General features: G+C 39.1%; 1 protein-coding gene across 1 annotated transcript in view; it reads left to right on the forward strand.

Annotated features, from left to right (window-relative positions):
• corn (cornetto) overlaps positions 1–15,082 on the forward strand; it is a 545,732-nt gene that overhangs the window by 437,628 nt on the left and 93,022 nt on the right. The window contains exons 10-11 of the mRNA XM_070084950.1: positions 10,800–11,009; positions 11,230–11,435. Of these exons, the coding sequence (XP_069941051.1) occupies positions 10,800–11,009; positions 11,230–11,435 (416 nt within the window). The remainder of the gene's footprint in view (positions 1–10,799; positions 11,010–11,229; positions 11,436–15,082) is intronic.

Genomic DNA, 15,082 nt, shown 5'->3' on the forward strand with positions numbered 1-15,082 from the left:
TCTTTTATTAGCTGGAGTGCTTTGATGGTGCAGTTCTCATTGTTTGTATCTGGTGGTAAGGTAGAGCTGGTTATAATGACAGAGTCTAGGAGCTTGTCTTGTTCAGTCATATCCCTTTGATACTGGAAGCATGCATTCCACTGGGATTCCATGTTTAACTTCCAATCTTGTGTAGCTTCTGACAGCTTGGAGGTGAGGGAATTTATTTGTTTAGTATGTTGTGTATAGTTGAGTGCAGGTTTGCATGTTCTTTAGACGAGTTTATTAATGATGTCAGTTTGTTTTCTAGTTCACTAATCTTTGAGTTTTGTGTTGTACGATGGCATTCTAAGTCATTAATCCATGTGTTTTGGGTATATACAGAGCACTCTAGGTCCCCAGTGAGTTTTTCATAGGTTTTGTTTTGCCGTCTTAGCATAATATTTTCCTGTAGAATTTTATCAATGGTGTCGGGTCGTTGTTGAGGACTGCATTCCTGGGCTGTATCTGTGGGTGTTGACGAGTTGTCATCAGTGTTGCCGTTTGGGGTGAAGAGATCTCGAGTGTTATCCGTAGTTGAAGAAAAGTCAGCTTGGGTGCGAGCCGTGGATGAGGATGAATACTGAGGGAATCTGGAGAAAGTTTTGGAGTCATCCACCATTGTTGTTGTGTTGGTCAGGGCGATGGTGAGGGGGGGTGGAAGATGCATTGGCATCCTTCAGGGTAGACATTATGGGTAACAGTTTCCTAGGAGGTTTGGTGTCTGTCTTGGTGTTGCTTCTTTTATTTTTGTGTCCAATGAGATCACTAGTGGAGCTGATGTCGATTTACTGTAGAGGTAACTGTTGCTTGGCTGGTATTACATCTGGCAGCAGGCTGGTGTTTGGTCGTAGTTGGTCAGCTTTCTACATCATCAGCAGCTTTATTTTGGTTGTTACTGGTTCCATGTAGGTCAGTGCAGCAGTACAAGCATTTAGGCCATAATAAGAGCTGTTGTAGGGGCAGGGAACTGCAAAGATGTGGGAGCAGCCGTTGTTGTTGTCACCTCACGAACAACCCTTCTGGCAATGTTTTAGACACACTGGAGTATATATGAAACTCTTTGAAGCATGGTGTATTATTACTGTAAGATGAGTGTCACTTCGCTGATGACAGTGCAGCATTTGAGTGACACTTGATGATTGTGCACTGCTCCAGGGAACCCTGGCTTTATTTGTTTTCACCATGACAAACATGTATGTCTGTCTGTCTAGCTCTGCTTATGTCTTTCTATCTGCCTGTGTGTGTGTGTGTGTGTGTGTGTGTGTGTGTGTGTGTGTGTGTGTGTGTGTGTGTGTGTCTGTCTGTCTGTCTGTCTGTCTGTCTGTCTGTCTGTCTGTCTGTCTGTCTGTCTGTCCATCTGTTTGTCTCAGAAAGTGGCTCGTAAACCAACAGGTATTACACACAATGCAGAGTTGTCACGTCTGATTCCTGATCAAGTGCAAATGCATATTACTTGCCAATCATTCTTATTATGCCTTATATCTACAAGCACTGTGTAGCACTTTGCCTGAATTTTTTGGGTTATCCTAGGTAATTTACACTATGTATAATTGTACTTATGTGTACCTGTGAGGGAGAGAGAGAGAGACAGTCAGACAGAGATATAGACAGACAAACAAAGACAGATACAGAGAGCAAGACAGCCAAAGTCAGCCAGACAGCCAGCCTGCCAAATATGTATTACACGTTCCAGATATTATCGCAGGATGACACTACCATTGGTATAAAAAATGAAAGGATGTTGCACAAATGTTGTGCATGGGTTATTATTGAGGTTTTTTTATATTTCCTCGACCACTTGTGGCCACATCCATCTCAAAGCCACTAAACTCTGAGTCCTCATCACTTTCCTCTTAAAAGGGGAGTGTTAATATGACAAGACATCAGTGAATCCTTGGTGTTTGCCATGCTATTTGCTCTAGCTAGCACTCAATTGAACTGGTGCTCCCACAAGGTACTAAGTGGTCCCAGATTTTTTTGATACTGAGCACACCGAGTGTTAAGACCCATTCTGCACTAACTAGGCATCTCAGGCCAGTCATGCCAAATTTGGAGGCAAGAAAAATAAAACGTTGATATACGTTTGGAGGGCTAGTGGTATTAGTGTAGATCTATGTTTGGACAGTTAAGGGGCTAAAGATTATTAAATTTGTGTATATTTATTTATTTGCAGCAGATTACTTGCTGTGAATTTTGTTTCTCTCTGTACATGTCACTTGTTCCTGCCAATTGATAGATGTAAGCCAACTATTGAGTCACTGGCTCTACTGCATGTTGATGTAGCTGCTTCATTCTTTCTTCTTGGTAATTTGTTTTTTTTTAACATGCTGGCCATCTCCCACCATAAACACTTTTATACAGCAACACTACATAAAGCAATTTTGTCAAAATGCTGTTGATTTTTTTTTTTTTTTTTTTTTTTTTTTCACAGCACTTGGAAAAAGTCTTAACAACACACTCAGTACAAGTGGCATCTTCAAGTTTGACAGTTTGCACCTTGGATTTTTCCTGTTTATCAAATGATAGTGGATCTTTTCATCGCCCCACCCATCTCATCTCTGGATATTAACCCTTTGACTGTCGCAACCCCAAACCCTGAAGTGTCTCCTTCAAAAACAAAACAAAACAATTATTTTTTCTTATGAAAATGTTAACATTAATTTTCTGATTGTTTTAAGCCCCAAAAAACTTTTTTTGCGATCAGTACTTGCCGAGATACAGAAGCATAAAGTTGGCAGAAAATGAGCCGTGTATGGCAACAGCGGCGAATGCCGCTCGCTTGGTAAACTTTGGTTTACTTGCATTCCAAGGTTTCTTGTTTTTTCACTATTTCATTTTTTCAGGTAACTTATGTGGCCTGTGAGTCCAAAGTAAGGTGCAGTGTACATACATATGTACACTCATTGTATACACCACAATAAGCCCACAAACATAATTATCAATATATTGTTTACAAAACTGGTTTACACAAACAATACAAAAAATTGTTTATTACAATTGTTTTATAATATACAATGGAACCTCAAAAATCGAACGTATCACATATCGAACGTTTCGAAAATAGGACCATTTTTTCGGACAAACTGTGTCCCTATTATCGAACGCGCCCCTATTTTCGGACCGCTGGGTATGGGACATGTCAGCGGGCCCGCTCTGTCCGGGTCCCTGCGCAGGTGCCGTGAGCAGTCTAGCTTTGTTTATGCTTGAGTGAACACTAACCTGCGCTCTCATTCACACATTTTACGATTATTTCATTGTGGGACTGTGAAATAAGCTGCCATGGGCCCAAAGAAACTTGCTAGTGGTACCCCTGTGGTAAAGAAAGTGAGAAATACCATAGATGTGAAGAAGGAAATAATACAGAAGTATGAGAGTGGTGTGAGACTTGTTGAGTTTGCCAGGATGTATGGGAAAAAACAAGTCGACCATCGGTTCTATCCTGTCAAAGAAAGACCAAATCAAGGAAGCTGATGTTGTGAAAGGTGTTAATATGCTAACCAAAAAAAGACCACAAATAATTGAAGAGGTTGAGAAGTTGTTGCTGGTGTGGATCAAGGATAAAGAGATGGCAGGTGATAGTGTTTCAGAGACGATTATTTGTGAAAAGACAAGGAAGTTGCATGCCGATCTGTCAGAAAACTCCTGGAACCAGTGCTGATAGTGAATTTAAGACCAGCAGAGGCTGATTTGACAGATTTAAGAAGTGTAGTGGCATACACAATGTTGTAAGACATGGTGAGGCAGCCAGTTCAGACAAACGGGCGGCTGAGAAGTTTGTACAGGAGTTTAAGGGGTACATAGACAGTGAAGAATTGAAACCTGAACAAGTGTTTAATTGTGATGAAACAGGCTTGTTTTGGAAGAAAATGAGAAAAAGGACCTTCATCACACAGGAGGAAAAGGCACTGCCAGGACACAAGCCTATGAAAGACAGGCTTACTCTTTTGTTCTGTGCTAATGCTAGTGGTGATTTTAAAGTGAAGCCTTTACTTGTGTATCATTCAGAAAATCCCAGAGGGTTTAAGAAAAACAGTGTCTAAGAACAAGTTATGTGTCTTGTGGAAAGCTAATCATAAGGCATGGGTCACAAGATGCCACTCAAGTGCCTCTTGTTAATGGACAATGCTCCTGCTCATCCTCCAAACTTATTAGGCCTCTTGTCTAAGGACTTCAGTTTTATAAAAGTGAAGTTCTTGCCTCCTAACACCACCACTCTCCTCCAGCCCATGGACCAACAGGTCATTTCTAACTTCAAAAAACTCTACACAAAAGCATTGTTTGAAAAGTGCTTTGAAGTGACCACAGACACTAAGTTGACCCTAAGAGAGTTCTGGAGGAATCACTTCAACATCTACAGCTCCATAAGCCTTATAGGTAAGGCTTGGGAGGGAGTGACTTCCAGGACTTCGAACTCTGCTTGGAGACAATTGTTGCCAGATTGTGTCCAAAAGAGGGATTTTGAAGGGTTTGAGGCTGACCCTGACCCTGACCCAGCTCACCCTCTGCCTGTTGTGGACTCTATTGTGGCATTGGGGAACACCCTGGGGTTGGAGGTAAGTGGTGAGGATGTGGAAAAGTTGGTGGAGGACCACAGGGAAGAGCTAACCACTGAAGAGCTGCAAGAGCTTCATCTGGAGCAGGATCAGACCACAGCTGAGGAACTTGCTTCAGAGGAGGAGGAAGATGGAGTGGATGAGGTGCCTTCTTCAAAGATTAAGGAGATTTGTGCCAAGTGGAATGATGTCCAAATGTTTGTGCAGAAGTACCACCCTGAGCAAGCTGAAGCAAGCCATCTTTGCAACAAGTTCAGTGACAGAACCATGTCCCATTTTAGGGAAATGTTAAAGAGGCGCCAGAAACAGAGGACTGTGGACAGTTATTTTGTGAGACAGGGGTCCAATGACTCAAGCTGGTCCTAGTGGCATTAAAAGACAGAGAAGGGAAGTAACCCCAGAGAGGGCTTTACCTGAAGTCCTCATGGAGGGGGATTCTCCTTCCAAACACTAACCCCAACTCCCTCCCTCTCTCCTCCTTATCTTCCAGATGCCATCACCAATCTTCAATAAAGGTAAGTAAAAATGTTATTTATATGTATTACTATACATAATTAAAAACTATAGTATTTGTTGTATGTAAAACTGTAATTAATCTCTATAAAATGTATTTTTTATGTGAATATTTTTGGGTTTCTGGAACAGATTAATTGTATTTCCATTATTTCTTAGGGGAAATATTGCTTCGAATTTCAGACTTTTCGAATTTAGAACTAGCTCCTGGAACGGATTAAGTTCGGTTTTTGAGACTCCACTATATATACAAATGTACAGTTACTGGACATGTTCCTAGAAGTTCTGCAGCTTGTGGAATTCTTTGAAACATGGTTTCATACACAATGGTGTTTTACACTCCTCACACAAATAAATAACAAAAAGGCACAATACCATGACTGGAACAATACACAAATAACCTGCACATAGAAGAAAGGAGCTTACGACGATGTTTCGGTGTGACTTGGACCATTTACTTTGCAAATGGTCCATTTACTTTGTAAATGGTCCAAGTCAGACCAAAACGTCGTCATAAGCTCCTCTCTTCTATGTGCAGGTTATTTGTGTATTGTGTACTCCTCACACATAAAATGTGTGTGTGTGTGTGTGTGTGTGTGGGTGTGTGTGTGTGTGTGTGGGTGGGTGTGGGTGTGTGTGTGTGTGTGTGTGTGTTGGTGTGGGTGTGGGTGGGTGTGGGTGTGTGTGTGGGGGGGGGGATGGGCAAAACACCTCATCTGAGCAGTTTTCTTCAAAGTATTAGCAGGCAGTTGTGTTAGGTAGTTATCCTAGGTAAATGGTCATGTGTCATCATTCCTTCCTTCCTGCATTCCTTTCCTACCTTCCTTCCTACATCCTTTCCTTCTTCTTTCCTTCCTTACTTTTTTTCCTTCCTTTCATCTCATCCTTCCTTCCTTCCTGCCTTCCCTTCTTCCTTCCTTCCTTCCTTCTGCTTTCTATAATATATATACACATATATAGTCACTGGATACTTTCATATAACTGCTATTATCTTCATTCGGCAAGCTTGTGTTGTGTGGGAGTATATGGACCTCTAATTGTTCTGAGTCAGGTTCGGCAGCTGTCAAAATGACACATTTTCTCATTACTCACTCCTCCTACTGCCAGTCAAAATATTGGGGTCAGATGCTCGCTTCCCCTGCATCCTACTATCTAATTATCTTTCTCCCTCATTCTCTCATTTGCTCTCATTCTCTCTCTTGTTCTCCTTCATTCTTCGTTCTCCTTCATTCTTCTGGTATCCTGGGCATTACTTTTGGTCACAAACTCCTCTAAACCATGAAATTGATCTTCACTGACACTTCCATCTGTGTTAGAGCATCACTTGGGAAGAGTAGAGTCCCAGATTTGCCGGAGAGTCACATATTTCTTACCGCTAGGCATGCTGAGCTGTATAGTCCTTGTGGCTTAGCGCTTCTTTTTGATTATAATAATAATAATAGGCATGCTGAACAAAGACTATTGAAATGGCATTCCCACAATGCACCACTGGCTCCCCGATTTTTTTTATATGGTGCACACTGAGCATGGAGACCCATTCTCTCACATGTGGACCTACCAGCTTTCTCCTGCTTGATTTCAAGCCGCTAGAATTTTTGCATGTTAATACGTCAAACACAGTGGCTCATATGACATATATGTACGACCGAAACAGTCAAAGAGTTAACCCTGTAAGAGGAATACTAGTAATGCTGGAGATGTCAAGATATTGCATGACTTAATGCTTGCAGCACCAACTGAAAATGAAACTAGCTTAGTTTTCTGCCCATTTAGGCAAACTATGGAAATCATTTAAAGTTTCATTTGAATCTTCAGCCTTTGTATGTGAGAGCAAAATTGCCGATTCGTGAATATCGCCGAGGTCGCTAACTTCGCAAGAGCGTAATTCCGTCAGTTTTTCATCAAATTTCGTTCTTTTGGTGTCATTACCATCGGGAAAAGATTATCCATCTTTTTTTTCTTTTTTTTAAATTTTGCGACACCAGGAGACTCCTCGGGATTTTGGTTTGCTACAGTCAAGGGGCTGAGGTAAGTAATGAGTGTACTTACAGTGGACCCCTGAGTTTCTCGATTAATCCATTCCAGAGAGTCTTCCGAAAGTCGAAATTCACGAAATTCGAAACCATTTTCCCAATAAGAAATAATGTAAATCCAATTAATCCATTCCAGACACCGAAAAGTATTAATTTTTTTTTCTTTAATTGTAGATTTACATACTGAAAAGGATGAGAAATCAAGTATAAAACAATAATAACATCACACTTACCTTTAACCCCTTGACTGTCACAACTCCAAATCCTGAGGTGTCTCCTGGTGTCGGAAAATTTCCGAAAATAAAAAATTATTTTCTTGTGAAATGATAGGGAATCTTTTCCCGATTGTAATGACACCAAAAGAACGAAATTTGATGGTAAACTGACGGAATTACGCTCTCGTGAAGTTAGCGAACTTGGCGATGTTTACGAATCGGCGATTTCTCCCACTTTGAGCCCTATTTTGGGCTAATTCCATTGTTCCAGTAGACCAAACTCATAGCTATTTCTTTAGAACTCCATTTTTCTATCGATTGAGTGCAAGAAACTGCTCATTTACCAATATCAACTACCCAATAACGTGGTCAGAAATTTGCAATTTGGCGAATTTCACGAAAATTAAAAAATACGACAGTTTCAAAATAGGGTCCAGAATGAACAATGCAGACATTCCTGGCTCTAAAATAACATTTTTTTTATTCATCAGTCACGTCTCCAAGCCCCTCTATTACTCTTGCTTTCTCTTTTGAATTTTTATTCAAATAAAAAATAGAAGATTTACTGTTATTCAGACTACTGCAATATTGTAATAATTGTATAAATAATGTCAACCCATTCATGACTGCATATTAAAATGGCTACTTGGACATTTATTGGAAAATGACATCATTTGTTTACTTTTGAACATCGGCAAAAATCAAACATTTCCTCTACTTTGAGCTCCATTTCAAGGTTCTTTTCATAGTAAAACCAATCAAAATCACCTCTATTTCTATAATATATTTTCCATTCTATCAAATGAGACCAAGAAAACGAGAATATAACCATAAATACTATACGAAAATAAACCATAAATTCGACATTTTAATTATAAAAATGGTTGGAGTTTTTTTTTTTCTCATTATGCACTGCACGCTGCAAGATTTTTTTTATATGGTGCACACTGACCACACAGACCCATTCTCTTACATGTGGGCCTACCAGCTTTCTCCTGCTTGATTTGAAGCCACTAGAATTGATGAGTATATATACATCAAACACGGTGGCTCGTAAGACATATATACACCTACCATCCGACTTACGACCGAGTTCGGTTCCGAGAAACTGGTCGTAAGTCGAAATGGTCGTAAGTTGAACTTTACTACTGAATATCAACATCACATTTTTGTAATGACTTTATTTTATTGTTTTATTTTGGTATTTCATGTTTTACTTTACTTTTTATGTTGTTAGTACTGTATTTTATACTGTAAGGTTTAAGATAAACACTGTGTACAACACAAATAGTTGTTTATTTCTCAGAAATTTGGCATAAAAAACATGGTCGTAAGTCGAGTGGTCGTAAGTCGGATGGTAGGTGTATATGACCGAAACAGTCAAAGGGTTAACCCCTTGACTGTCGCAACCCCAAATCCTGAGGTGTCTCCTGGTGTCGAAAAATTTTTGATTAAAAAAAAAAATTATGAAATGATAGAGAATCTTTTCCTGATGGTAATGACACCAAAGGAATGAAATTTGGTGGAAAACTGATGGAATTACACTCTCACGAAGTTAGCGACTTTGGCGATATTTACGAATCGGCGATTTCGCCCACTTTGAGCCCTATTTTTGGCTAATTCCATTGTTCCAATCGACCAAGCTCATAGCTATTCCTTTAGAACTCCATTTTTTCTATCGATTGAGTACAAGAAACTGCGCATTTACCGATTTCAACTACCCATTAACATGATCAGAAATTTGTAGTTTGGCCAATTTCACGAAAATTAAAAAATATGACAATTTCAAAATAGGGTCCAGAATGAACAGTGCAGACATTCCTGGCTCTAAAATCACATTTTCTTTATTCATCAGTCACGTCTCCAGGCCCCTCTAACATTGCTCTTGCTTTCTATTTTGAATTTTCATTCAAACAAAAAATAGAAGATTTACTGTTATGCAGACTGCCACAATATTGTAGTAATTGTATAAATAATGTCAACCCATTAATGACTGGATATTAGAATGGGTAGATGGACAGTTATTGTACAATGACATCATTTCTTTACTTTTGAACATCGGCAAATATCAAACATTTCCCCTACTTTGAGCTCCATTTCAAGGTTCTTTTTATGGTAAAACCAATCAAAATCACCTCTATTTCTATAATACGTTTTCCATTCTGTCAAATGAGACCAAGAAAACGACAATACAACCATAAATACTGTACGAAAATAGACCACAAATTTGGCATTTTAATTAAAAAAAAATTAATTTTTTTTTCTCATTATGCACTGCGTGCTATAGGATTTTTTTTATATGGTGCACACTGACCACACACCCATTCTCTCATATGTGTGCCTTCCAGCTTTCTCCTGCTTAATTTGAAGCTGCTGGAATTTATGAGTATATATACGTCGAACACGGTGGCTCGTAAGACGTATATATACGACCGAAACAGTCAAAGGGTTAAGAAGAACATAAAAAAGGATGAGCACTGCAGTAGGCCTGTTGGCCCATACTAGCCAGGTCCTTCACAAACCATCCCACTAACAGAATATTTGCCCAACCCAATTTTCATTGCTGCCCAAGCAGTAAGCTTTGATAATTCTATTCACTCATGCGCAAGTCCCACTCAAATCAAATCTTGTGTGTGGGGAAGTAGCTTGGCTGGTTTGTTTGGGAAAGTACCCGGTGGTCACTTGTCCACAGACAATGCCACACTGACTCCTGAATGTTGTGTGGGAGCCTTTGTGTATGCCCAGCTTTTCCCGGTCACATGGACGCGTTTCATATGACGGATGAATTGCGAGGCAAATCATGAACCCGCGTGGCTTTATTTTGATGAAAAAGTTGCCGAAAGTCAAAATTCATAAAGCGTGAGGCGTGTATGGCCACCCTACCCACCTTACATGTGGGTAGGGTGGCCATACCTACCACACCTGACTACCATATGTACCTCACCTGACATCTTACAATAAATACTACTCACCTCTCACTTTACATTAAGACTACAAATATTTGAAGGTATGATGTTGATCCAAGCTGGTGCAGCAGCACCAGTTAGTTTCAGCACCATGCAGGGTCCTGAATTTTTTTCATACTGCGCACACTGAATACAGAGACCCATTCTCTCATGTCTATGCCTCTCAGGCCTATCACACCAAATAATAAACCAGGAAAAATAAAACGTTGATATACGTTTGTAGCGCTAGCAGTAAGAACGTAGATCGACATTTGGACAGTTAAAGGGTTAAGGTCTCGGGTATTTCACCTAGAAGTAAACTATTTCTCCATAGAATACTGAGGGCTCATGCTAGTGTTTTTTTTTTTTGTGTGTGGGATACTGCTGGTTTGTTAAAAATAAAAAAAATGCAATTTATTCGGTGGGTTTATCTCATAGATCATATTTGATTATATTGACTTTACATAAAAAATGATCAAGGTATTAAAGATCTTTTATATATATTTTTCTTTAATGTAGATGATTGTAACACCCAGTGAGTCAGATAGCAGTGCATCTTCTACTAATGGAACACCAGAACATAAGTCACCATACAAGGGTTCTGCTCGAACACCTTCTCCTCGCAAGACTGCTTCATTTATAACTGCTCTCATTAGTGCTATGATAACAGGACCAAAGAGCAAGATTAACCAGTCTGGAGGCTTATTACCATTTAATGCTAATAAACAGGTAAACAAGTTACACATTAGCATTATATTAAAAATGATTATGATTTTTTTGTAAACTAAGATATGTCTTTATGAAGTTAGTGTTATTTTGTGAATATAATAATAATAATACTGAGATTGGTAGTAATACTGTAAATATTTTATTAATACTTTTCATGTAAATGGTGAAAAGAAGTGCCAAATTTGTTCTATTATAAATACAAATCTTTACCTTCATATAGGAAACAGAAGGAAGAAATTCCCCTGAAGGCTCTGAGAGTTACGAAGTTGTGGAACATGATGGCATCAGTGGACCATCACACAGCAGCAGCGTCTCACTAGCAGATCAAGTTACAGAGGTGGATATTCTTCTTACCCGCTTCCTTAAAGTGTGTTGTGTCTTGAAGAATGACACTGATAACCGCCTCTCTGAGATTGAAGACGAAAAGTAAGTGGGGGGGGGGGGCAATTTTACATACTTTGCTTTCCTTTTTAATAATTACAAATATAATAATTACAAATATAATAATTAATAATTACAAATATATGCACCTTTCTCAGTCTCAGGAGAGTGAGTAAATTAAAGGAATGAAATTGAGAGGTTGTGTATAGGAACACTATATGGGGTTGAAGATTGAGTATGATCAGGAAGACTGTTGGCAACAATAGCCTGGTTGCCCAGACAGTCAACAATGATGTCTGGCCCCCGGCTGGGTGTCGAGACTAGAAGAACTCTGTAGCCAGTTAAATACCTTAATGCCAATACTGTAATTGGTCAAGTTTGTTGATTGTTAACGTTGGGACCAGGAGTTATGACTCGACTCCTGTACACACAACTAGGCAAGTAAATATAGGTTATTGGTATGTGTACATATGCACATGCATGTGCACACAGCACATGTACATACATGCACAAATGCACAGTGAATGGAAAGGAAATGGGGTAAATACAACACCAAGCATATCAGTAGAAAACATAATGGTATAATGTCAGCAGTATGTGCAAGATTAACCAGCCTCAGAACAGCATTCAGGAACTTAAATAAAGATTCCTTCAGCACTTTGTGCACAACATGTTAGGCCAGTCATTGAGAATGTGAACCTAACATGGAGCACATCCTTGGTCCAAAGTTTTGTAACCAAACCAACACCAGAACTGAGAGAAATGCTTAATGAGGAGAGGTTGTAGAAGCTGAGCCTGATTGCCTTGGCAGAGAGGAGGACTTAAGGGAAGACGTGATTATGCTATACAAAATCTTAAGGGGGCACTGATACGATGGATATGAACAAACTGTATGAGGACCTAAGAGGTCCCAAACCAACAATTATTACCTGTATGCCATAGCCAATACACTTCAGTGAAATTTTGACTTCATATGTGGAAAGATACTAATGTTGCAGAGTTGTACTTGTTCTTTGCATGTTGGGTCATGACAGGTGGACTTGCCTTAGGTTCAACTGGAAGGCGGGTCATGCACTTGCCATTCAGTGGGAACTTCGAAAAAGTTTTTTTTTTTTTTTTTTTTTACTTTTTACTTTTTTCTCATGCTTCATAACAAAAACTACTGCTCTTTTAGTATATTTATTATATTCTGCATATAATAAATATGCAGAATATACTGGAGTCATTCCATGTCAAGTGGTCTGAGTTAAGAAAAGTGCCCCACCTCACCATTATGGATTTTGATGAAACTTGTGTGCTGAATCATACACATCTCAAACTAAGTTTGGTAAAGTTTTAAATCCATCAGTGAAATTGTTGCTGAGATAGAACTCTTTGACACCATGCCACACCTCGTGTACCATAACTCTATGAAATTTTGGCAGTTTTAACCCTTTGACTGTCACAACCCCAAATCCTGAAGCGTTTCTTGGTGTCGAGGAATTTAAAAAAAAAAAAATATTTCTTCTTATGAAAATGTTAAGATTAATTTTCTGATTAGTTTAAGCCCAGAAATTTTTTTTTGCGATCAGTACTTACCGAGATATAGAGGCGTAAAGTTTGCAGAAAATGAGCCATGTATGGCAACAGCAACGAATGCCGCTTACCTGGTAAATGTTGGTTTACTTGCATTCCAAGGTTTCTTGTTTTTTTTTTCACTATTTTATTTTTTCAGGTAACTTATGTGGCCTGTGAGTCCAAAGTAAGGTACAATGTACATATATACACTCGATGTATACAACACAATAAGCACATAAACATAATTATCAATATATTGTTTACAAAACTTGTTTACACAAACAATACAAAATTTTTTTATTACTATTGTTTTATAATATACTATATACAAATGTACAATCACTGGACATGTTCCTAGAAGTTCTGTAGCTTGTGGAACTCTTTGAAACATGGTTTCATACACAATGGTATTTTACACTCCTGACACATAAAACGAGTGTGTCTGCATTTTTGTGGGCCTTTTTTTTTTTATGTGCACAGACAAAACACCTCGTCTGAGCAGTTTTCTTCAAAGTATTAGCAGGCAGTTGTGTTAGGTAGTTCTCCTAGGTAAATGGTCATGTATCATCATTCCTTCCTTCCTACCTTTCTGCATTCTTTCCTACCTTTCTTTTTACATTCCTTCCTTCTTTCCTACCTACCTTCCTTCCTTCCTACATTCCTTCCTTCCTTTCCTATCTACCTACCTACCTTCCTTTCTTCCTTCTTCTTTCCTTCCTTCCTTTCATCTCATCCTTCCTTCTGGTTTCTGTAATATATATACACATATATAGTCACTGGACACTTTCATATAACTTCTATTATCTTCAGCAAGCTTGTGTTGTGTGTGAGTGTGTGGACTTCTAATTGTTCTGAGTCAGGGTCAGCAGATGTCAAAATGACATATTGTCTCATTACTTACTCCCCCTACCACCTGTCAAAACAATGGGGTCCGATGCTCCCTTCCCCTCCATCCTACTACCTAATTATCTGTCTCCCTCATTCTCTCTCATTCTCCTTCATTCTTCATTCTCATTCCTTCTTCTGGTATCCTGGGCATTGCTTTTGGTCACAAACTCCTCAAAACCATGAAATTGATCTTCATTGACAGTTCCATCTGTGTTAGAGCATCACTTGGGAAGAGTAAAGCCCCAGATTTGCTGGGGAGTCACATATTTCTTACTGCTAGGCAAGTTGAACAAGGACTACTGAAATGGCATTCCCACAATGCACCACTGGCTCCCCGATTTTTTTTATATGGTGCACACTGACCATGGAGACCCATTCTCTCACATGTGGGCCTTCCAACTTTCTCCTGCTTGATTTGAAGCCACTAGAATTTATGCGTATTAATACATCAAACACGGTGGCTCGTAAGACATATATACGACCGAAACAGTCAAAGGGTTAAGTCAGAATATTTTTTCACTCTTTCTACCAAAATAAATGAAACTTTGTTGTCTTGTACAACTTCTTGTGCTTAATCCAATGGAACTAATATAGATTTGCATTTTATTTTAAACTGAAATGTTGATTGAGCCTCAAAGTGGGGCAAAAATATCAGTGCGTCAGAAAAATGTCCAAATTTAACCTTCTCTGGCTTGCGTAATAATAACGTCCCTATGAAATTTTGTTTACTATTTTGTGACATAACCTTATTTACAGATACACAGTTTCAACTTAGGAGAATGTTTAATTTCTTTCAGATTTAAATTTTCACAGTGCCCCATAGCCTGGTGGCTAAAGTTCTCACTTCACACGACGAGGGTCTGGGTTCGATTCTCAGCGAGGGTAGAAATGTTGGGCATGTTTCTTTACACCGGTTGTCTGTTTCCCATCAGTTGGGAGTTAGTCGACTGGTGTGGGCCACGTCCTGGGAGAAAACTGGCCTAATTTGCCCGAAATGCTCTGCATAACAAGTGGCTTTTTATAGAGTAGTATGTCATTGATGTCAGCTAGGCCTGTATACCTTGGACATGTACTTGTAGAAATAAAGATATTATTATATTATTATTACAGGTCCACCATCACAAATCCGGCAATCAGTTATTCAGTTCCTTCAGTTTTTTATTCGGCGCTAATTTTGGCAAGCACCTACACAGTACATTATCCATTAACGATAAGGTGGCTTTGAAGCCACTGTCGGCTGCCATGAG

The sequence above is a fragment of the Cherax quadricarinatus genome, chromosome 14, assembly GCF_038502225.1.
Source record: "Cherax quadricarinatus isolate ZL_2023a chromosome 14, ASM3850222v1, whole genome shotgun sequence".
Lineage (NCBI taxonomy): Eukaryota > Metazoa > Arthropoda > Malacostraca > Decapoda > Parastacidae > Cherax > Cherax quadricarinatus.